General features: G+C 44.9%; 1 protein-coding gene across 1 annotated transcript in view; it reads left to right on the top strand.

Moving 5' to 3' along the window:
* The first annotated feature begins 241 nt into the window (after positions 1 to 241).
* LOC144818536 (alcohol dehydrogenase 1-like) overlaps positions 242 to 25,609 on the top strand; it is a 78,817-nt gene continuing 53,449 nt past the window's right edge. Inside the window, exons 1-2 of the mRNA XM_078676056.1 lie at positions 242 to 399; positions 17,966 to 18,067. Of these exons, the coding sequence (XP_078532182.1) occupies positions 382 to 399; positions 17,966 to 18,067 (120 nt within the window). The 5' untranslated portion in view covers positions 242 to 381. The remainder of the gene's footprint in view (positions 400 to 17,965; positions 18,068 to 25,609) is intronic.

Genomic DNA, 25,609 nt, shown 5'->3' with positions numbered 1-25,609 from the left:
TTTCTGATGAGAAAATATGTTTGGACTGCTTTTGTTTCCAACTGAAGTTTGAAAGACAGAAAAATGTCAATACAGTCATAACGTGGCCCCGTTCCAAGCGTTTGTTTATATATTTTGTTTAACTCTTTTGACTGGGACTTAGGGAGATGACTTGACGAAGGGGCCGTTTGCCATCCCTCGCTTGCCAGGAGCTAGGGGTTGGGCCCTCGGTCTGAGGGGGTGTAGCTCAGGAAGTGATACTGCACTTTCTGCTGTATATATACGGGGTGAGCGGTGCTGCTCGTTGACAGGCAGGAGGACCCGGCCGTCGCACAGAAGAGTCTGCAGGCTGCTGGCCGCGTGGCAGAGAGTCCAGAAGTCTTCTGAAGACCAATCACCACCATGGCGACCGCTGGCAAAGTAAGACGGAAGGGCTCCAGGCGGTACTTTGAAATATTGATCAGCAGCGGGCTGCCACGAGGGATGGGTACTTTTGTAGCGAAAGTTGCACTGACATTTGGACCTAACGATCGGTGCAAAATGTAGAGTTTTGCACTGGTCTGACGATGCAAATGTCGGTGCAAAATTGCAGCAGCAATAGAGCAATATCCGTATGCCCGTAGGTTTACATGCATAGGTTGAATAAGATTCATTGAGAGAACAAAAGACTTTTTGTCTCGATTTGAAGCGGGTCCGGTGATGCTATTGGCACTGCAAGCACACGCTTGAGGCACATTTGAAATAAGACAGATCCACTACTTTAAAGGGATTACTATTTCACCACGGATTTCTATAGAATTTAAAAGGGTCCGCGATGACGTGTGAAGGCTCTCTCGCACTTTTAATTTTCGTTAATTTTAGGCAGCAAAGTGGGCGTCGAAAGGCAGCGTTTACTCATAATAGTTGGTCTGCACGACTGCTTCAATTCAGATTCCGGGTCAAGTTGCTCTCGCAGAGCTGCGCTGGTTTGGCGCATAAATGACCAGTCTATCAGAAAACACAGTATAAATAATGAAGCAGAGATTCAGGTGAATTAACATACGGCAATGCGAATCTGCGATGTAGAAAAGAGAGAGTTGGAAATGCAGCAGTTCATGAATTATGCTACATCTATTATGTGTCCCTGCAGATACATGGAGGGTGGGTGGGGGAAAGAATGGATGAAAGGCGAAGGGAGGCTCAAATGGATCTGAGTTTGGATTAATAAATAGGTATTTGAATTGATGACTGGCTGGTTGGGGTGATAGAAGAGCAGGCGGCAGATGGATGGATTGATGGGAGATATACTGACTGTGTGGATATATGGACGAGTGGATTGATTGAATGACTGGATGGATGGGTGGATGGATGGATGAGTGGATGTATGGATGAGTGGGTGGATGAATTGGATGAGTGGATGGATGGATGAGTGGGTGGATGGATTGGATGAGTGGAAGAGTGGATGGCTGGATGAGTGGGTGGATGGATTGGATGAGTGGATGGATGGATGAGTGAGTGGATTAATTGGGTGAAGGGATGGGTGGATGAGTGGGTGTATGGATTGGATATATGGATGAATGGATGGATGGGCGGACGGAATGGTTGAAAGATGGATGATTGGGAGTGTGAAAGGGTTGATGAGTGGATGCACTGATGGATGAATGCATGGATGAAGGGGTCCCTAGAAAGCTGGGCACATTGATGGTGTATGGTGAATAACACACCATTGTATGTAATGATTTTCTGATTGCTTGGACAAGCAATAAACGATAGCAGTAGATGGACTGACTATTGCATAATGCACGTATATTGTGCCTTCTGCTGCAGGATGAATAAATACTGTACCTTGCAGTTTGGTACGATTTTTCTGTTGCGTTAAAAATCATGTTCAGGTGCCAAAAATAATGTGTGGATTACAAGTTTGACACGTAGGTGAACTCTGTGGGCACATTAAAATAAAATGTGCTAGGCAGCAAATGCCGGTGCAATGAGCTTGCACGCTGTTTGTTCACTAGAGCGCACTTGTGTTGTTGTGGGAGGGATCTCCCTTTACATAACTGCAGGAAGTGTGCCGCACGTGTTTCCAATGTAGGAGTTTCCACTCCGGAACGAGGCAAATGGTGATTTGCCTGAGTTTCAGTCATGTGGGCAACTCTCCTGGGCACCAGACATGGAGCACATTGTTAAATTATTGACTGGCATATGCCAATGTGTTTCTAATGGCATAGTCCCTTCGTGAAAGCATTAGTGCTGTCGCTGTTCGAGTGCATGGGGTCCACCTGTGTATATATGTATGGTGTGCCTGTGTCAGCTGTACGTGTGTATTCCCCTGTAGTATGCACATGTCTATGGGCCATTTATATGACTCCTTGGAGACCCCTGTGCATGGCTATGTATCACCCTTCTGTTTATGTGTTTGTCCTGTATCCCACTCTGACTGCACAAAAGTCATCAGTGTCTGTATCAGTCGACTTTGTGTATTCTCCAGAGTATGCGCCAGTGTCTGCCTGTACATTGTACAACTGTCTATTCCTTTGTATCCATCGCTCAGTGTATACATTCGTGCTGCCCATGTTTGGGAATGAAGAAGATTCTCTAGTGTACATATGAGATGTGCATGTGTAGGTTGCCCATGTGTGTGGACGGGTGGTGTACCCATGTGTACTCAGGAGTTCCATCCCACTGGCATACCCATTAGTTGCAACTTCATGTATGCCCTTATATCATCCGTCCATGTCTGCACTTGTGTAATTCTGGTTTATGAAGGCATGGGTGCCTCAGTGTAAACATGTATGCCACGACATGCCTGTGTTAGTTGCCCCTGTGTAGGCTTGTGTTGTATACCCATGAGTACACACGAGACATATACAGTCCTTAATTTGTAAAAAAAAAAGTGCCAGGAACGTCTTTAGAAGGCCACTGAAGCTGGCACCACCCATTTGCCTCTGCAAGTGCTGCCAATGACATTACTACGCCCACTACTTACCATTACACTCCGAAAACTGTGATAATTCAGAGTATTCCAGGCCCACAAAGGTATAGGAATAGCATGGGCGGCAGGTATTAGCCATTTCTAAGTGTATTGAATTAGTAAACAACTGCTGCCGTGCTCACGCTAAATCAGACAAACAGCGCCACCACTGAGTGCCGGTACTGACAATTACGTGCGGGTGCCAGCACCTGAAACCGCCGGCTCAAATTAAGCACTTGTTCTATGCCTCTGTTTATGTTTTCTGACGCAACCCTGCCTTTGTTTCACCCCTCCTTATAGGCATTCGTGCCGTTCACATGCCTCCATGCGTGCCCCAGTGTGCACATACAAAGTGTTCCTGTCTCGATTGCCCATGTTTGCAAAGACTCAGGCGAAGGAGGCGACCCTGTGTGTGCCTCTGGGGTGTTCCCCTGTGAACCAATCAGGTTTCTTTCACCCCTCCCCGTACCCTTCCCCTAACGCCCTCTTCACAAGGCTGCACTTTGCTGAAATACACTTCTTATGTTTCTTGGCGCATGTACAGTCTCAATCAAAGAGAAACAGATGCCGTCCAAATGGAAAAAGTGTACCCGCCAAGAAACCTCTTCAGCACTCATTAGAGATAAACTCTTTTGCAGTTGGTAATCAAAAGTTCAACAGTGACCAACATTTAATCTCGGCTGTTTGACATCCTTTGTAGAGTAGGTCCAAAGTGTACTTGTACTCAAAAATACAAACGAAAATGCAAGCAAATGATTGGCCTTCCGTGCAGAACTGCATGAAATGGGCATCGTGCCCACCATTCATGGTAATGTAATTGAGGAGGCAGCCCATTTAACACACCCAAAGGGACATTCATTTTCCCTTTGATATATTTTATGTTTGAATTTATCTGTAGGTTGTTCTCTTCACGAGGCCACTGCAACTTGCACCACCCATTGCCGCCACCAGCTCTGCAATGATAGCACCCACACAACTACTAACCATCACATATCTATAAGTGTGACAATTCAGACTTTCCAGCGCCACCACCAGGAGTTTTCCTCGGGTTCTGGCTCTTGTGCAACTACCCCAACCGTTCTCCTGCCTGGGGTAGGTGCACAAGAGCCAGCACCCAAGCAAAACTCCCGGTAAGGTGCGGGCGCTCGACTCCTACTAGTCTATGGAGCAACTCTCCTCTCATTTTTAGGTGGTATCCAGGAGCGGCTAACATCTAACTAGTTGTAGCAGTTAGACTGAAGGGTACATTGTTACTGTGCATGCCCGGATACCCATTAAGGGCAGTGACCCTGGTTTCAAGTACTATCACTTGCACCACACTTCACTTATTTTGTTGTTTTGGTCCTGAAGAAGCGCCACGGATCTGTGTGGATCACCCTGGGGGGAAACATGTTGACCTATTTAGTTACCTAGGGCACATCAAGACTACATAGGTAACACCTGACCTACAGGTTTTTAAGTCTGCCAAGGGTGCCCCTCTTCATAAAAATTTCTATTCTGGTAAACCCTTAGGCAGTTTTAGCCTCACTCTGCACACACCACTGCACCCACTTAGAGGACCCACACCACACACCCGCATGCACCAATACGGCGTTATGTCTCAAAAGATCTCCGCAAAAGTGACCCTTCGGGGACCCATAGGGCATTGCAGCGCCGGCCCGACGAGGAGCAAAACACCCAATGATGAAGCAGGCCATCCCTCAGGATGTGTGAGGGCAATAAGGAGACAAGACATGCTCTTTCCTCTCACACGTGGGCCTCAAAAAGCCTAGGACTACCTATACCTCTAACTTACTCTTCCTTACTCTACATCGAGTGGGTGACTACTTGTGCCCCTCATTTGGAACAGTGCCCTCTGTTTCGATTAATACAATTCACGTTATGAGCACGGGCACTGGACCTTAACTGGCTCCTGGTCCCTCCCTCTCTTTTGTTTAGATACATCAAGGAGGGTGGCTCATGAATCCTACCGACTGAGATTCTTATATTTCATCTTGAGCACACCTACTTACAACCCTCTGAGATCCAATCAGCTCACCTTTGTCCAACCCAGGAGGTCTTCTGAGCTCCCCAATACTGTAGGGCAGTGGTCCTCAAACTTTTTTATGCCGCGCCCCCCCGGTGGGGGAAAATAATTACCAGGGCCCCCTCAGAATTTTCAAAATTCTTTTATTAAATTGCCAATGTTTAAATATGTCTATACATATTTAAAAATGGCGTTTACATTCTGTTACTGTTTTAAAAATGCAATCAAATACATGATTACCAAACATACTTTTCTGGCCAGGCAGGCCATACTAACATGTACAAGTATCCACAGTGTGACTATTAGAAGTGGGGATGAGGGGTTTGAAAACTATTTGGAGTCCTTTCCCTTTTGACACCTTCTCCCAGCTAGGGTATAAATGATAAAAACATGTTATTGATGGGCCACTAAAGTGCGGCTTTGTGATGCTAATTTTTAACAGCTTAAAACAAAACACTGTTGTCAGCACAATGCTCCTTTTGGGCAGAGCCTGGCGCCCCCCCACCCCCGGATCACTTGGGGTCCCTTTGGGGGGCCCACCTCCCCAGTTTGAAGACCAGTGCTGTAGGGTATTCATGGGCTCTCGCGACACACACAAACGCACGCTTGTTACACACATAACAGTGAAAGTCTAGGTGGTGGTAGAACTGAAGACTCATCAGAGCTTCCTGTGAAAGTGTCATATTTGATAGCACCTCTACTAACCTTCAGGGAAGAAAAACATATTATTACTTCTCATTGGTTCACTGATGTATCCTGAAGCCCTCACCATACCCAGTGGCATGTCCATGCTGATTACATAAAATAATGTTCTTAAAGCATATATAACTGAAAAACAAAAATAAAGTATTGATGCGTGTTTTGCTACTGCACGGCATGCAATGGATTTTATTGTATGGCAAGAGCCTGTGTTTTATGGCGTAATGATGGAATTATATATGAATGTATATCACCACTATGCGTATTACTTGATGTGTTGCCCTTATGCACACATTTGTGGCCAGTGTGTGTGCAAGCTGTGAAGCCGTGTTTGCCTTTGTGGTATATCCCTGTATTTGAATGTAAAGTGTCACTATGCTTATGACAACATAGGTTGCCCCTGTGTGTCATGTGTAGTACACCCTTGCGTATGCACCTGATGAGTGCACATATTTATAAGCGCAGTATTTTCCTTTATATTACTCCTATGTGGATTATCTGGTAAATTGTCAAAGTGTATAAATGTGTTGGATGATCTTGTATATGACTGCACTGTCCCTCTTTCTATGACCGCATGGGTTGCCACTGTGTAGCATTTGTGGTTTGCCCCTGTGCATGCATGTGCAGTGCCTACTTTTGTTTCATGTGCGGTTTATTCCTGAGTGTGAACACAGCGCACCCCTACTGCATTAAAGTATGGGTTGTCCCTGTATATTCGTGAGTGGTGTGCCACTGAGCATTGCCTCTGTGTATTCATGAGTGGTGTGCCACTGTGGGTTGTCCCTGTATAATCATAAGTGGCGTGCCACTGTGGGTTGTCCCTGTATATTTGTGAGTGGTGTGCCACTGTGGGCTGCCTCTGTATATTCGTGAGTGGTGTGCCACTGTGGGTTGCTCCTGTATATTCATGGGTGGTGTGCCACTCGGGCTGCCCCTCTATATTCATGAGTGGTGTGCCACTGAGTGGTGTGCCACTGTGGGCTGCCACTGTGGGCTGCCTCTGTATATTCCTGAGTGGTGTGCCACTGTGGGCTGCTCCTCCTGTATATTCATGGGTGGTGTGCCACTGTGGCCTGCCCCTGTATATTCATGAGTGGTGTGCCACTGAGTGGTGTGCCACTGTGGGCTGCCTCTGTATATTCATGAGTGGTGTGCCACGGGGGCTGCCCCTGTATATTCATGAGTGGTGTGCCACTGAGTTGTGTTTTCCTTCTTCCACAGGCTGTATTTCACTGACTTAGCCATGTCTCCAGGCTGGCCACGACCCTCTGTTAAAATGCATAACTCATGACCACCATCCTACCTTGCCAATCCTTTGCACCGCACCGCAGATGACCCTTCTATCCACCGCCATAACACCACTAGGTGGTTTTCCCTCTACATTTTGACCAGTGTCTGCAGCAGGAAATTAACAGTAAACGTAGCTTGAAGTTTTCATCAACCATTTCTTTCATTGCCTAATTTCATTGATACAGCCACCAATGTAGAGACAGCATTTGAGTCTACTCTGTGTTTTACATATTTTCAGCGGCCCCTCTGCAGGTGAACAGCAAAATCCTCTGTTTTTGTATAAACATAACACACCCAATAAAGTAACCCAGGCTTTCAGATATGTTCATTAGGAGCAAATCAGTGCCTCCAAACTTAGGGGCCGATTAGGATGGCGGACGGACTTGCGTCCGTCCGCCACCCCTGAGTTGGAGGGACCGTCCGCATGGGCAGCGGCGGTCCCTCCATAGCAATTAGGATGTGACCGCCACCCTGGCGGTCACATCCTGTATGTTTTACATTGCGGCGGATGCTGCTTGAAGCAGCATCCGCCGCAATGCAAAAAACGAAAGGTGTGCATTTGCATGCACAAAGCGGCAGGCACCGCGCGGTGCCTGCCCCTTTGTGCACGCAAGGGCAGGGCGGTACCATAGGTACCCCCCCATGTGCACCCCCCACGCAACCTTCACCCAGGGGGCCCGCAACGGGCCCCCAAAGTGACTGTCCGTATGCTTTTCCACGGCGGAAAAGCCGCCGCGGAAAAGCATGACTCACCCTGCATCCTAATATGGCTGGCGGTGTCTGATAGACACCGCCAGCCATGTTATTGTTTTTCCGCCGTGGTCGCCTTCCAACCGCGGCGGAAAAGCGGCGGACGGATTGGGAGACCCACCAGCCATCCTGATTTGGCGGTGGGTCTTTCAGGCCTCCTCGGCGGATTTCCCGCATACTCCGGGCCGGCGGTGGCTTCCGCCGGCCAGGAGTATGCGGGAAATCCGCCATCCTAATGACCCCCATAATTCAGATATATCCCATGTTATATATTTACTTTTCTGACAAAAGTTCCTCTTTTAAACCTAAATTGCTTTATTAATCATAAAACAATAATTCACAATAACATGTTCCGAATATTATAAAGGGCCGGTAATAAACCTAGGGGGCTGCTTACGATACGGCCCATAAAGGCTCCAATCTTCTGTCGGAGCCTTTAGGGCCGCATCGTAATAGGCTGGTTGGTTTCCTTTCCGACCACCTCATTATGATGGAGGCAGTCAGAAAGGAAATCAGCCGGTTATTCCGGCTGGCTTCCGACAGGCTTGGAGTGCCTGTCTGCCAGTCGGATTGCCGCCTGTAATCTCAAGGGTGGCTCTTTAAACCCTTGAAATTACAATCTCAAGGGTGGCTCTTTAATCCCTTGAGATTACAATCCACGCTTTCTGGCATAGTTTCTATGCCGGTCTGTCTGACATGGAAACCATGTCGGAAAGCATTTTAGGGGGCCGCCAGGAGAGCCCCCTTTGGTGCACGGCCTCCGGTTGGAGACCGAGGCAGCACCTATGATCAGAGCCGGACTGGGAACGCAAAGCAGCCCTGGCATTTTTGTCAGACCAGCATCCTCCCGCCCCTCTACCCCCCCCCCCCGACCCCCCCTCCCACTGGGCTGGGAGGGATGATCAGGATGCACTGCTGCTTTTGTTACTGAGGGCCGATATTGCAGCACTGCAAACATTCTTCAAAAATGCATTAGTTATTCCTTAAAAATTTTAGTTGAGGACAATTAAAAACCACATCTCCCAGGTCACCTTTGTACAACTGGATGACCAATATCTTTCATGCTCTAATAATTTCATCCTACAGAACCTGACTCGATATCAGCAACAATGTCTTGAAAGAAATATAACAACCTTTTTAGTATTCGCAGCTCGAGCTCCAGACTGAATCTTGATCATATTTTGTCCTAAGTGTGAGCTGACAGCTAACATTGAAAAACAAAGGTACCTCTTTATTCTTAGCAGAGGAACTTCTCTAAATGGGAGACATTCAGGAAGTCTAAAAGCTTAAGGGGTTCTAGTGTGCCCCGAGTCTGAAGACACTTGACACCATCCTGACACTCGGGCATTTGTAGATATTTTTGGTAGCCTCGATGAAAGGAAGTGGTGGTCTAAGATCCAGCCTCATTCCCAGTAGGCAAGTGTCTACACAAAATGACATTCATTACAAGGTAATGGGTATGGTGCGCCAAAGAATGAATAGACATTGTCTCAGGTCACCACTTCACCCCATGTACACTGATGGGTCCAATAAGTATGCTTGCATTGTTTTATGTTTCTTGTGCACTCTTCATAATTCAATTCACCAGCATTGCCTGTGTTTTCTACCTTCACATACAAACCGAGACGTGATTTGCTTCACATGGTGTCAGATGGTTGGTGATCATGGTATTTACAGCTGGTGAAGGACATTTTGCCACCCTAGGCAATGAAATATTTTGCCACCCCAATTCCTCAGCATACTTTTGACATAGAGACAATTGTTGCTGTTTTTACGGGGATCTACCGACAAGAGGGCCAATTTAAAAAGATAGAGTGCTTTTTAAATTTCTATGGGATTCGTAATTCATAGAAGACATGGACATCTATGACAGATAAGTATTTCAAAACAATTCTGGTTTTGCAAAATGTATTTGCACAAAGTATTCTGTAGATGGACCATCTACTGTGTAAATGATGCTAAACTGTGTATTTGCACATCTATCTATTTTTTTTAAATCCTTGTGTAGAGCACCCTTGCTCCACACCCCGGATCGTCCTTCCCTTCCCTTCCCCTCCCTTCCCCCCTTCCATTCCCTCCCCTCTCCTCCTCTCCCCTTCCCTTCCCTTCCCTTCCCTCGAAAAGGCACTTACTCCTGCCTTCGACCCAAGTAAATTGTCATTCTCAACACCAGTCTGACTTTATGTGCCTTTCGCTCTGTTTGTTGTATCAAACATGGCGCAAATAAATGCGCAATGTGTAACAGCGAGCTTTTCCATTTGCCAAACCAGAGTGAAAGCTTACATAACAAACCTATTGCACAGAAAAGTCTGTTTTGTAATCAAACAGATTTCTGAGCAGTTGGACGGGTATAGCCCTGGGGGTATATGCCAGTCCAGGGAGGCGCCTCCAAAAAAGAGTCTAAGGCAAGCGATGGCTGTCTTTATTTAAGGCATGGTGTGCTACAGAAACATTAGCGAGCGGCTTGCATCATTTATCATTATAATCCCCATACAATGATGCACGTGTGGATTTGATTTATGTAACCATAGAATCTTTTCCAGGGCCTATCAGTTCCTGAATTCGCTTGCGCTCCATGGTAAGCTTACAGGCTGTGGCAAAGGGCCAAGAGGCACCTAAACTGCTGGAACCCTGACTCTCTGGGCCAAAAGACATTATCCATAGCATAGCAAGTGGGCTGATAAATGGATATACTGATTTTAGCCCAATCTCCACTCCAATTAGCGTCCATTCTTGTTTTGTTTTTGGTCTAGAATGGGGAATTGTTATTCCCCATTCTAGACCAAAAAAAAAAAGAATGGCTTCAGAATCAAGGGTCCAGTTGCTCACGTCCTGAGCAATTTTCAGCACACATTTTTCCTCCTGCTTTCAAAAGGAGGTAACTGTGCCTGTGAACACATTTGGTTCTACAGGGTGCGTTCCTGCAGTTGGTAAAGTTTGGAAGCAGGCTGGGTGGTCTGCCCACCCTTCCCATCCCCTAATATGGTTTCTGCTCTATTCAACTCAGAATGGGACCCTTACTTGTCGAGTTGGCCCCAGCCCCACCGACAGACTGGCTGGTGTTCATGGAGGTCTAGCCGGCGACAAATATAAATTCACAAAATGGCCGAAAGTGTCCGCTGGCAGCCTGCCAGTAATTGCTGCTCGAAGATTAGGCCTGCTCACTCACCATCTCCTTTCTGAATTCTTAGGCATTCCTACTGTGTTTTTTTTGTTGGTTTATCCACCAGCTTTAAGTCAACATGTATGTGAATACATGAAGAGTGGGTGTAGCCAAGCTTGTTGGCATTCTCTCTTTGGTGCATCTTTCATTATTAAAGGATTAGCTCCAGAGTACAGTTAATCCGGTCTCTAGTTCAGAGCTGAAAGCTCCGCTACGCTGCAGGCGCTCCTGCTCTTACTGTGCACATTCCAGCTACTGGCAACGACTTGTAGAGTGTGGACTTGGCTCCAGCTTTGAAAAGGAACCTTGTTCAGCCCTGTCCCCATTCATTACATAAGCCTCCTATCTGGTAACTATGAAAACACAAACAGTGGCATGTTTCATGTGAACGGGGGACACGCCTAGGTGGTAGAAGGGCTGACTCCTCTCCCTGAAAGGTTATCACTTGAGTAGAGGCCTCAACAAGACCATGGGTGGGCCAGCTACAAACTGAAGGAAGAAAGGAAACATCCACCAGGATTTAATAATTCAATGTGAATTCAATTAATTTGCGCTATAAAAAAAAATGACAACAAAAAGCACCTGGTTCCCAGTGACTACATCCTTCTTCCCACATAATACAGCTATGAAGTGGATCAAAAAGATGGCGCCTCCAATCTCATTTGTTCTTGGCATCTGGAATAGGGAAGTTTGGGCCAGATGTACGAAGCATTTTACTAGGCGCATGGCCCATCTGGCTCGTTTGCGTCCGGTAAATTGCATTTTCCTATGTACCAACCCTATTTTGCGAGTCAGTAACCTATTACTGACTTGTAAAATAGGGTTTGCGAGTTGGTATTAGGTAAGGGAGTGCCAGGGGTGTCCCTATCTAATAGTGAGTCGCATGGGGAAGTACAATTGTTTTGCGACCGCAATCCAGTCGTGAAACAATTGCCGTTTACTGTGTACTTCAAGTAGGCGGTAGCAAGACTCCTTCCCCTTTGTGAATGGTAGCAAAAACCCACATGCCACAGACTACCCTTAAAAAATTAGACAGAAACATTTCGTTTTTCTTTTTGAAAAGCATCCCATTTTCCTTTAAGGAAAATGGACTGCATTAAAAAAAAAGTTGCTTTATTTGAAAGCAAACACAGACATAGTGGCCTGCTCTCCGCAGCAGGCCACCACCCCTGTGTTACTGCCCATTACCAATGGGTCGGATATTGCAACCTGCCTCATGGAAATTGATGAGGCAGGGCAATTGCGAGCCCCATGAGAATCGCTAATGTGTCTGAGACATATTAGTACATTTCATTTTGCGAGTCTCTAATTGTGAGTTGCAAAAAATCGCAATTAGAGATTCACAAAATGAAATGGTCATACATCTGGCGCTTGATTCCTCCAGTAATACGCATGAACCCATCGTCCAATTCTTTCAGGAACAACTTAAAATCTCTGCTGATTGAGAAATACTTGCTTAACTGATTTTACACTATTTGAGAGCAACTTGCCTAATTAATTTGCTCTACAGCATAGATGTCAATTCAAGGAAATGCCAGGGGTAGTGGAAGTGACATCACACGCACTTTGACCTCTACTTTCACTCACACACACATTCACACATATACACTCTCTCACACATAAAGACATTGGGCCTCATTTATGAGGCTGTGCCTCACTTTTACGCCGCCGGTGCGTCGCACCAGTGGCGTAAAAATGTGCCTTGTTGCGCCATATTTACAAAGTGACACATCTAGGTAGATGCGTCACTTTGTAAACCCCTGCACCACATTATACCTGCGCCAGGTATAATGTATGCAAGGGGGGCGTTTTGACGCAAGAAAGGGTCATAGAAGTGACGCAGTGAAATCTGTAAGATTTCACTGCGCCACTTCTAGGACACAAATGCGTCAATTTCTTACGCCTGTCTCACAGCAGGCGTAAGACTGACGCAGGCACTTTCACATGGGGCTTGCTGGAGTTGCGTCACTTTTGTGACACACTTCAGCAATGCGTCACTTTTGCGCCATACAGATACGTCAGAAATACTGACGTATCTGTAACTCCTTGCGCCATGATGCGTCATACTGTAAATATGACGCATCATTGGTGTCGCAAGGAGGGCAAAGTGAAAAGTGGCGCATCGCTGTTTTCACGCAGCGATGCGTCACTTTTCATAAATGAGGCCCATTGTCCCCCGCATGCATGCACACAACATACATTTAAAAGCATTTTTTACTTTCACAGCTGCCATGGAAGGGCATATTCCAGCTTATTGTGCTCTATTTTTTATTACAATATAAGTAAATAATATATTTAATGCATTCACTACTAGTGTAATAAAAAATTGACAGTAAAAAAGAGAGTGGAGCCTCAGCTGACCTTGTGTGCCTGGCACATTATGTGCCACCTCTGAGGCCCGGGGTCACAAAGGCAGTGATAGTGGGATCAAAGGGCAAGCCTGGGATAGCAGCTGCGCCCCCTAAATGACGTCTATACACTACAGTATGTAGGGTGTAAATAGATCTTGATTGGGATTCCCAGAGTTTTTCTTGAGAGTTGGTTAGTCTTTCTCACATCCCACATTCTTTCCGGTTTTATTGGCTAGTTTGACTTCCTTTTATGACATTTTAAAGCGATCTGTCATCTCTAGATCTTGTACACACTCTATAAACCTGCAAATAAATAAATAAATTATAAAAATTATGGCTGCTGGCTCATTACATAATATTGCTTGGATTAATTGAAAATATGCTCTGTAATTTAATTTGAAACACATCAAACAGATAAAGATAGTGCGTAAGATACAAAGAGGAGTTTGCTGTATAAATACTAAGCTACAAATAAAAGAACAATATATACCTATTAAAATAAAATACCCCATAACAGCTCGAGAAAAACAGAGGCTACAATAAAAAGGAAACCAAAGAATGACCACACATATATTACGGCATATTACAAAAAGACAGGGAGAAAGAAGGGGGGGCAGATATTCTACACTGGTAGAAAAATGATAAAAAGTCATTCAGGAAGACAGCATTTAATTTGTCAGTAAAGATTCAATTATAGTGGCAGTTCCTGGCAGTGAGTAGGCCAAGCTCAAAAAGTAAATCAAAGTTATGTTTTTTCACTGAGTAATGGCAGCCTTCCAGGCGACAATGAAAGATTTGAGCAATTTCAGCTAGTTTTGTATAGTTATTTCACCATCTCCAGCAGTATTCGTTTTTTTTGTGTCATCATTTTTTATTGGAGTTCAAAGATAGGCAATTTCATAGGTTACAAAACAATATAGTAAATATAAATCAGTATGTGACAAATAATATGCACCTGTATTCGTTCTTATTCCTTGTCATTCACCACTACTGAATAGTTCATTGACACACTGAAGCATCTTATCCTAGCTTTGCCAATGGTTCATGGGCAAGTAGTCCTGGGTGATCCTATGACGTTTGCACAGGGCTTGGAGCTCTGCCCCGACTACCACAGAAAAGCAGTGGGGTCAGTTCACTATGCTGCCCCAGCACAACCCGAAGGTCCCTGTTAAATAAATGAAAAATGATGCCACACACTAGTCAATGTCTACTTATACGGAAGTGCTGCTTCCCAGTCACCCGGGAGGTGAACCTATGGTCTACCTACTGCTATCCATTAGTCTGGGGTAGGAATAAAGGGGACAAGGAAGTCATGCAAAGGACATCCTTGATGGCCCATCCTCAGGATTTAGAGCTCTAGTCGCCAGGAATGAAAAGTTTCTTCTAATAGTGAGACTCTGTCCTGGCTCCGGTGTTAGTGAAGCTACCAAGGAGTAAGCAGAATTCATTTCAGTAGGTGGTCCTGTGGCTCTATCCATCTCAGCCTGTCCATTTCCAAAAGTAATATTCAAATACAGATAGTAGAAATAAAAGGTACTGCACCCTCTTAGACCTTTTCCTTGAAGGAAGTTGGACATTTTGAGTCCGATTCGCCAAACCATGAGAGAATACATACAAGAGTACCCATGTAGTATGGCTTCCCTGCTAATACATGCCAGTGTGACTCATCCCTTAGTGTATAACTGGCTGCATGCCTGTGGCCATCATATATAATGGGGATGATTCACAAAAGTATTTATGAGTATGGGAAGTAGTACTACAGAGTACTTTTACAAACTTTTTTTGATTTTGTATCACAAACTCGTATCCAAAGGTATCGGAGCAGTTTTCATGAGCACCAGTTGCATTACAGACGGACAAATCTATGTTGTTAGGCACCAGGAGATTAGTTAATTTGCCAAGAATCACATGATGTTGGGCGCCCCTGCAGAGACTCGAACCTGGTTTCCCTGCTTCGAAGTCGACCGCTGTAGTCTTTAAGTCACATCTTTGCATGACTTTACACATCACTGAGTCTCTATTAGTAAAAGTACAAACAGGACACAGTCCTTTCAATTAGTTTTCAGTGTATATGAACATTCCCTGAATAATCCTATTTGATGTGTTTTGGGGCCACTTCAAAAAGACATGTCAATATATCTTTTAGAGGCTGATTCACAAAGGTATGTGAGATTATAAGAGTACTCCTGTAGTACTCTTTACTATACACTTATTACCTTTCAGAATCGGCCAACAACATCCAAGATGGGTCAAAAATTCAAATATTTTTGTCATATTCAGATACAATTAGGACAAATAGAAAAGACTGCTTCTCCTTGACAGTTTTACTCCTAGGGTATTGAACGTTCAAGGCTGATTCCCAAAACCATCTAAGAGTACCTAAAGAGATAAAGTGTATTCCTGTCATACTACGTCGCTTTCTACTAAATGTGTTTAGAAATCGCCCCATTGAGCATCAAACCTCCATCCCACCTCCAGACCTTTGGCTCCGGGTTGTGGCCCTGATGTCAAACCATAAGTTATATTACAGCATTTAGACTATATACTTGTTAAGGCATTGGAGATGCCCAACTCCAGAAAGCTTATGAGCAGTTTGTCCATTTTAATGACCCTCCTGCTGAAGCAATCATTTTGTAGGTCTTGCCTCTGACAACTCATGCATTGCATGGGCTCTCGCTCGCGGGAGATACTGTACACAGCATGGGATTTAAAGCCTGCCTACTGCTTACCATTGATTGGCTTTATTATCACTATTATTTGCTACCTTCTAATTGGCCAGCACGTACTGGCTTCACTTCCTGTTCCTGCAGGTAGAACATGGACCAAGTACTGATTGCTTTACCTTGATTAGGGTCCATCTGCTCCTGGTGCTATCACGGAGGTACTATTTTTCTTTTTTTTATTATCTTTCCCTGTTATTCTTGTCCATGGTGCCTTTTTCCCTCCCACACCCCATGTTGTTTCTTCCTCTACCCTGTTGTCTGGGTGGCTTCTTCCCCTCCCCTCCCCAGTGCCATGTTGCTTCTTCCCCCCCCCCACACACACCCCCTTGTCTGTGATACCTGTTCTATCTCCTACCACCCCACTGTATGTGTTGCATCTTCCCTCTACCACCCCATGTTTCTTCTTCCCCTCAAACACCCCACCTTCCTGTTGTTTGTATTACTTTTCCACACCTGCTATAAGAAAAAAACTGCTATGGTGTCATAGCTCTTTTTTTGTCTTGTTGCCCTTTTTCTTGCCCCCTTCCTCTTGTTGTCAGTGTTGCTCGCTCCTTCCCACCTTCTCTCCTCTGGTCCGAGTTGCCCACCTCCAGCCACCATAAGAAAAAATAGAGCTATGACACAGCAAGCACTGACTGCATTGTAGCACTTTTTAAAATAGTTTTTAGCCATGCTGCACACCACGCACTGCCTTTCCCATTGCTTGTTCCTCTTTGCTTTCAAACCCCGGAAAGGTAACTATGTCTTTCAGCATACTGTCAACAGAGGTGAGTGATACAAATGACTAAATGCTTTCCAATGAGTTTATTCATTTTTTTCTTTGAAATGTTCTTGCAAAATATGAAACAGAGTACTTTTCGCAAAGGGACTGTGGGTGTCCTTGCAGAATCTATAAAATCTTGAAAGAAAATCTGTGTCTTTTGATGGAGAGTGTATATATATGTGGCTTAAATAGTACAAACCTACCTAAAAACAATCACATTAAAAACCAAGAGGAGTTTAAAGTGATGGGACAGTGCTAGAATGGATTTAAGGACATAGTAGTGGGGTGATACTAAGCAATTACGTCAGTAAATTATAGAGTAATGACTTTGTCCCAGTGTTTAATTTGCAAAAAAGAAAAAGTTCCAGGTCTCTCCTCCGGATGCCACTGCAGCTTGTACCACACTTTTTCCCTGCCATGCTGCCAATGATAGTAACAACACAACTACGAACCATCACATTCCTACAAGTCTGACAATTCAGTCAATTCCAGGCCCCCAGAGCTATACGAATGGCTTTGGTGGCAGGTCATTGTTGATGTACATTGCATTAATAACCAACTGTTGTTGTGATCATCTCTAAATTAGCCAGACAGTGCCACCTTGTGGCAGACTGCCACAAACACTGGTGTTGACAATTAAGAGGTGGTGCCCAGCACCGGAAACCATGGGCTCAAATTAAGAAGAGTGGTGTGGCTCACTGGTTAGAGGTGGCAGACCCGGGAGCAGAGGACGGCCGGGACCAGGGTTCAATTCCCGACGTGGCAGGGTCTTGGACCAGGATCAACGGACTCGATAATTCTCACCTCGGTGCCTACTCTAACTAGGGATCACACTAGGCAACTCTGGGCATTAGCTTGCCTCATCTCCACAACGGCCCCCCACATACGCCGGGGATGCCTGGCTTCACCTTGGAGATACCCAGTAGGGACCATCTCACAGGGAAAGCTAGGACGGGTTCCCCAGCGGTCTACAGCGCAGAGATACTCCTTCGGGAGTCGATTCTAGCGCTTTACAAACCCACATTCAAGAACCGCTTTGGCCACCAAAAGAAGGATGAGTGAGATTACATTAGCTGAGATGAGGAAACGCGGGAGATGAAGAGTGATTCTCTTGTAGGGGTTCAGTGGCTGTAGAGCTAGTATATGCTAGCTGGTCTACCTGAGAATTGGGTGCTGTAAATGGCAGGGAAAAACATGCGTTTTGAGAATGAAGTTCACTGCGCGCCCAAGCTTCTCCTTAATGAAGTTATATTTCTCTGATACTTCCACAGGTCATAAAATGTCGGGCAGCGATTTGCTGGGGGCCTCACCAACCCCTGAAGGTAGAGGAGATCGAAGTGGCGCCGCCCAAGGCTAATGAAATCCGCATTAAGGTACCAACTCTATTAAACTACAATTTCCATGTATTTTGTTTTGAAAAAAATTGGTGGCGGCATATTTTGAACTTGATTCATATCACAGACTTTCTTCGCCTTTGGAACAGGTAATTCTGAAGTCCAGAAACCGGTTCAAAGTGCAGAGAATCTGATGCATGCGCAGTACTTGTTAGCGTAAATTAGGGCCTCATTTATGAGGCCCCTTGCGCCATCAGAACGTCACTTTTTGTGAAGTTTCATGTCGCAGAAGCCTGCATGATATTTATCAGGCAGCACTAAGCCACTTATTTTGGCTTAATGCTGCTTGATAAATATCAGTCCCTTTAACACAGTGTTCTGCATAAAAGGGGTGTGCAATGGGTGTGGCCTGGGGCATTCCCAGCAACATCCATGACCTTTTGACACTGCCCCAGATTTACGAGAAATCCTAAATCTGAGGCAGTGCTAAAAGCTTACGCTCCACAGGGGAGGCGTAAGGGAGGCGCAACAGGAAGAAATAACTTTATTTATCCTCATTTTTCCTTTTTCTATGTGTGCTGCATTCTGAAGCACACATAGAAAGAGGAAAAGCCTCTTGTGATTATTTTTGTACAGAAAGGTGTCCCTTACTGTACAAAAATAATCATCCCCGCAACGCAGGCACCCTTGCACCATTGTGCGCCGGCGCTGGGGAAAAGGACAGGAATGCGCTGTATCTTATCTTCCCTACGGCAAAACCTCATAAATGAGGCCCTTACTTTCCAGATGTTAGCGACAGTTTCTCTGCAAGACTGTATTACTGCACCAATTCCAAATGCAACCTAAAGAATCGCAAAACCATCACTAAATTGTTTCGTGGATTGCCACCATTTTCTGTGATGCCGACCATGACTCAGCTAAAGTTTCCTAACACACAGAAATCACTGACTCAGCTTATGAAAAATAGCAGTTCACACATTAGCAGTACAAGAATCACGACTGCTTATGTAGTAAAATATTAGTAACTTGATACCTTCATGAGACTTGATGATTAGGTACAAATAATCTTGAAGGAAAATCAACTAGTTATTGCCTGGAACGAGGTAGTCTTTGAAGGAGCAAACTGAACCCGTATTTTTGATGTCTCTCTAATGTTGATATCCTATGCAGATCTTTTTAGCCCCACTGTCACTTTTACCAATGTGAGATCAGCAGGGCAGTTAGGTCGTCCTGTACGAGGAGCAGCTCCAGGTCCAGGGATAGGATATGCAGGGCTGTTAGATGCCCTATGTGAGGATCATTGGTAATTTGAAGAGACTGGATATGCAGGGCTGTCAGGTCGTCCCATAGGATGCGCTTTGGTAATTTCAAGAGATTGGATATGCAGGGCTGTTAGGTCGTCCCATAGAATGTGCATTGGTAATTTAAAGTTTGGATATGCAGGGCTGTTAGGTCGTCCCATAGAATGTGCATTGGTAATTTCAAGAGATTGGATAAGCGGGGCTGTTAGGTCGTCCCATAGAATGCGCTTTGGTAATTTCAAGAGATTGGATATGCAGGGCTGTTAGGTCGTCCCATAGGATACACTTTGGTAATTTCACGAGACTGGATATGCAGGGTTGTTAGGTCGTCCCATAGGTTGCGCATTGGTAATTTCAAGATTGGATATGCAGGGCTGTTAGGTCGTCCCATAGGATGCGCTTTGGTAATTTCAAGAGACTGGATATACAGGGTTGTTAGGTCGTCCCATAGGATGCACGTTGGTAATTTTAAGATATTGGATATGCAGGGCTGTTAGGTCGTCCCATAGGAAGTGCTGTGGTAATTTCAAGAGACTGGATATGCAGGGTTGTTAGGTCGTCCCATAGGATACGCTTTGGTAATTTAAAGAGACTAGATATGCAGGGTTGTTAGGTCGTCCCATAGGATGCACGTTGGTAATTTTAAGATATTGGATATGCAGGGCTGTTAGGTCGTCTCATAGGAAGTGCTGTGGTAATTTCAAGAGACTGGATATGCAGTGTTGTTAGGTCGTCCCATAGGATACGCTTTGGTAATTTAAAGAGACTGGAAATGCAGGGTTGTTAGGTCGTCCCATAGGATGCACATTGGTAATTTCAAGATTGGATATGCATGGGTGTTAGTTTGTCCCATAGGATGTGCTTTGGTAATTTCAAGATATTGGATATGCAGGGCTGTTAGGTCGTCCCATAGGATGCGCTTTCGGTAATTTCATGAGATTGGAAATGTTGGGCTGTTAGTTCGTCCAATAGGATGCGCATTGGTCATTTTAAGATATTGGATATACAGGGTTGTTAGGTCGTCCCATAGGATGCACATTGGTAATTTCAAGATTGGATATGCAGGGCTGTTAGTTTGTCCCATAGGATGCGCTTTGGTAATTTCAAGACATAGGACATGCAAGGCTGTTAGGTCGTCCTATAGGATGCCCTTTGGTAATTTCAAGAGACTGGATATGCAGGGCTGTTAGGCCGTCCTATAGGATGCTCTTTGGTAATGTCAAGAGTTTGGATGTGGAGGGTTGTTAGGTCGTCCCATAGTATGTGCATTTGTAATTTCAAGATTGGATATGCAGGGCTGTTAGGTCGTCCCATAGGATGTGCATTGGTAAAATCAAAAGACTGGATATGCAAGACTGTCAGGTCGTCCCATAGGATGCACTTTGCTAATTTCAAGAGATAGCATATGCAGGGCCGTTAGGTCGTCCCACAGGATGTGCATTGGTAATTTCAAGAGACTGGATATGCAAGGCTGTTAGGTCGTCCCATAGGATGCGCTTTGGTAATTTCAAGAGATTGGATATGTAGGGCTGTTAGGTCATCCCATAGGATGCGCTTTGGTAATTTCAAGAGACTGGATATTCAGGGCTGTTTGGTCGTCCCATAGGATGCGCTTTGGTAATTTCAAGATATAGGATATGCAGGGCTGTTAGGTTGTCCCATAAGATGCACGTTTGGTAATTTCAAGAGATAGGATATGCAGGGCTGTGAGGTTGTTCCATAGGATGCGCATTGGTAATTTCAAGAGATAGGGTGTGCAGGGTTGTTAGGTCGTCCCATAAGATGTGCACTGGTAATTTCAAGAGACTATATATGCAGTGTTGTTAGGTCGTCCCATAGGATGCGCATTGGTAATTTCAAGAGATTGGATATGCAGTGCTGGTAGGTCGTCCCATAGGATGCACGTTGGTAATTTTAAGATATTGGATATGCAGGGCTGTTAGGTCGTCTCATAGGAAGTGCTGTGGTAATTTCAAGAGATTGGATATGCAGTGTTGTTAGGTCGTCCCATAGGATACGCTTTGGTAATTTAAAGAGACTGGATATGCAGGGTTGTTAGGACGTCCCATAGGATGCACATTGGTAATTTCAAGATTGGATATGCATGGCTGTTAGTTTGTCCCATAGGATGCGCTTTGGTAATTTCAAGATATTGGATATGCAGGGCTGTTAGGTCGTCCCATAGGATGCGCTTTCGGTAATTTCATGAGATTGGAAATGTAGGGCTGTTAGTTCGTCCAATAGGATGCGCATTGGTCATTTTAAGATATTGGATATACAGGGTTGTTAGGTCGTCCCATAGGATGCACATTGGTAATTTCAAGATTGGATATGCAGGGCTGTTAGTTTGTCCCATAGGATGCGCTTTGGTAATTTCAAGACATAGGACATGCAAGGCTGTTAGGTCGTCCTATAGGATGCCCTTTGGTAATTTCAAGAGACTGGATATGCAGGGCTGTTAGGCCGTCCTATAGGATGCTCTTTGGTAATGTCAAGAGTTTGGATGTGGAGGGTTGTTAGGTCGTCCCATAGTATGTGCATTTGTAATTTCAAGATTGGATATGCAGGGCTGTTAGGTCGTCCCATAGGATGTGCATTGGTAAAATCAAAAGACTGGATATGCAAGACTGTCAGGTCGTCCCATAGGATGCACTTTGCTAATTTCAAGAGATAGCATATGCAGGGCCGTTAGGTCGTCCCACAGGATGTGCATTGGTAATTTCAAGAGACTGGATATGCAAGGCTGTTAGGTCGTCCCATAGGATGCGCTTTGGTAATTTTAAGAGATTGGATATGTAGGGCTGTTAGGTCATCCCATAGGATGCGCTTTGGTAATTTCAAGAGACTGGATATTCAGGGCTGTTTGGTCGTCCCATAGGATGCGCTTTGGTAATTTCAAGATATAGGATATGCAGGGCTGTTAGGTTGTCCCATAAGATGCACGTTTGGTAATTTCAAGAGATAGGATATGCAGGGCTGTGAGGTTGTTCCATAGGATGCGCATTGGTAATTTCAAGAGATAGGATATGCAAGGTTGTTAGGTCGTCCCATAAGATGTGCACTGGTAATTTCAAGAGACTATATATGCAGTGCTGTTAGGTCGTCCCATAGGATGCGCATTGGTAATTTCAAGAGATTGGATATGCAGTGCTGGTAGGTCGTCCCATAGAATGCCCGTTGGTAATTTTAAGATATTGGATATGCAGGGCTGTTAGTTCGTCTCATAGGAAGTGCTGTGGTAATTTCAAGAGACTGGATATGCAGTGTTGTTAGGTCGTCCCATAGGATACGCTTTGGTAATTTAAAGAGACTGGATATGCAGGGTTGTTAGGTCGTCCCATAGGATGCACATTGGTAATTTCAAGATTGGATATGCATGGCTGTTAGTTTGTCTCATAGGATGCGCTTTGGTAATTTCAAGATATTGGATATGCAGGGCTGTTAGGTCGTCCCATAGGATGCGCTTTCGGTAATTTCAAGAGATTGGAAATGTAGGGCTGTTAGTTCGTCCAATAGGATGCGCATTGGTCATTTTAAGATATTGGATATACAGGGTTGTTAGGTCGTCCCATAGGATGCACATTGGTAATTTCAAGATTGGATATGCAGGGCTGTTAGTTTGTCCCATAGGATGCGCTTTGGTAATTTCAAGACATAGGACATGCAGGGCTGTTAGGTCGTCCTATAGGATGCCCTTTGGTAATTTCAAGAGACTGGATATGCGGGGCTGTTAGGCCGTCCTATAGGATGCTCTTTGGTAATGTCAAGAGTTTGGATGTGGAGGGTTGTTAGGTCGTCCCATAGTATGTGCATTTGTAATTTCAAGATTGGATATGCAGGGCTGTTAGGTCGTCCCATAGGATGTGCATTGGTAAAATCAAAAGACTGGATATGCAAGACTGTCAGGTCGTCCCATAGGATGCACTTTGCCAATTTCAAGAGATAGGATATGCAGGGCTGTTAGGTCGTCCCACAGGATGTGCATTGGTAATTTCAAGAGACTGGATATGCAAGGCTGTTAGGTCGTCCCATAGGATGCGCTTTGGTAATTTCAAGAGATTGGATATGTAGGGCTGTTAGGTCATCCCATAGGATGCGCTTTGGTAATTTCAAGAGACTGGATATTCAGGGCTGTTAGGTTGTCCCATAAGATGCACGTTTGGTAATTTCAAGAGATAGGATATGCAGGGCTGTGAGGTTGTTCCATAGGATGCGCATTGGTAATTTCAAGAGATAGGATATGCAGGGTTGTTAGGTCGTCCTATAGGATGCGCTTTGGTAATTTCAAGAGACTGGATATGCAGGGCTGTTAGGCCATCCTATAGGATGCGCTTTGGTAATTTCAAGAGACTGGATATGCAGGGCTGTTAGGCCATCCTATAGGATGCGCGTTGGTAATGTCAAGAGATTGGATATGCAGGGTTGTTAGGTCGTCCCATAGGATGTGCATTGGTAATTTCAAGATTGGATATGCAAGGCTGTTAGGTCGTCCCATAGGATGTGCATTGGTATAATCATGAGACTGGATAAGCAGGGCTGGTAGGTCGTCCCATAGGATGCACTTTGCTAATTTCAAGAGATAGGATATGCAGGGCTGTTTGGTCGTCCCGCAGGATGTTCATTGGTAATTTCAAGAGACTGGATATGCAGGGCTGTTGGGCTGTCCCATAGGATGCGCTCTGGTAATTTCAAGAGATTGGATATGCAGGGCTGTTAGGTCGCCCATAGGATGCGCACTGGTAATTTCAAGAGACTAGATATGCAGTGCTGTTAGTTCATCCCATAGGATGAGCATTGGTAATTTCAAGACATTGGATATGCAGGGCTGTTAGGTCGTCCCATAGGATGCGCTTTGGTAATTTGAAGAGATAGGATGTGCAGGGCTGTTAGGTCTTCCCGTAGGATGCGCTTTGGTAATTTCATGAGATTGGATATGCAGTGCTGTTAGGTCATCCCATAGGATGCGCATTGGTAATTTCAATAGACTGGATATGCAGGACTTGTTAGGTCGTGCCATAGGATGCGCATTGGTAATTTCAAGAGATAGGATATGCAGGGCTGTTAGGTCGTTCCATATGATGCATATTGGATATTTCAAGAGACTGGATATGCAGGGCTGTTAGTTCGTCCCATAGGTTGCGCATTGGTAATTTCAAGAGACTGGATATGCAGGGATGTTAGGTCATCCCATAGAATGCGCATTGGTAATTTCAAGAGATTGGATATGCAGGGCTGTCAGGTCGTCCCATAGGGTGCGCATTGGTAATTTCAAGAGATTGGATATGCAGGGCTGTTAGGTCATCCAATAGGATGTGCTTTGGTAATTTCAAGAGATAGGATATGCAGGGCTGTTAGGTGGTCCCATTTGATGCGCATTGGTAATTTCAAGGGAATGGATATCCAGGTTTGTTAGTTTGTCCCATAGGATGCGCATTGGTAATTTCAAGAGATTTGATATGCAGTGCTGTTAGGTCCTCCCAAAGGATGTGCTTTGTTAATTTCAAGAGACTGGATTTGCAGCGCTGTTGGGTCATCCCATTGGCTGCGCATTGGTAATTTCAAGAGATAGGATATGAAGTGCTGTTAGGTTGTCCCATTGGATGCGCTTATGTAATTTCAAGAGATAGGATATGCAGTGCTGTTAGTTCATCCCATAGGATGCCCATTAGTAATTTCAAGAGACTGGATATGCAGGGCTGTTAGGTCATCCCATAGGATGTGCATTGGTAATTTCAAGAGACTGGATATGCAGTGCTGTTAGGTCGTCCCATAGGATGTGCTTTGGTAATTTCAAGAGACTGGATATGCAGTGCTGTTCAGTCGTCCCATAGGATGCGCTTTGGTAATTTCAAGAGAATGGATATGCAGGGCTGTTAGGTCGTCCCATAGGATGCCCATTGATAATTTCAAGAGACAGGATATGCAGGGTTGTTATGTCGTCCTATGTAATGTGCATTGGTAATTTCAAGAGATTGGACATACAGGGCTGTTAGGTCGTCCCATAAGATGCGCATTGGTAATTTCAAGAGACTGGATATGCAGGGCTGTAAGGTCGTCTCATAGGATGCACATTGTTAATTTCAAGAGATTGAATATGCAGGGTTGTTAGGTCGTCCCATAGGATGCGCATTGGTAATTTCAAAAGATAGGCTTTGCAGGGCTGTTAGGTCGTCCCATAGGATGCGCTTTGGTAATTTGAAGAGATAGGATGTGCAGGGCTATTAGGTCTTCCCGTAGGATGCGCTTTGGTAATTTCATGAGATTGGATATGCAGTGCTGT

This window comes from Lissotriton helveticus, chromosome 2_1 (assembly GCF_964261635.1).
Source record: "Lissotriton helveticus chromosome 2_1, aLisHel1.1, whole genome shotgun sequence".
NCBI classification, from domain to species: Eukaryota; Metazoa; Chordata; class Amphibia; order Caudata; family Salamandridae; genus Lissotriton; species Lissotriton helveticus.
This window is presented reverse-complemented; position numbering and strand designations above follow the sequence as displayed.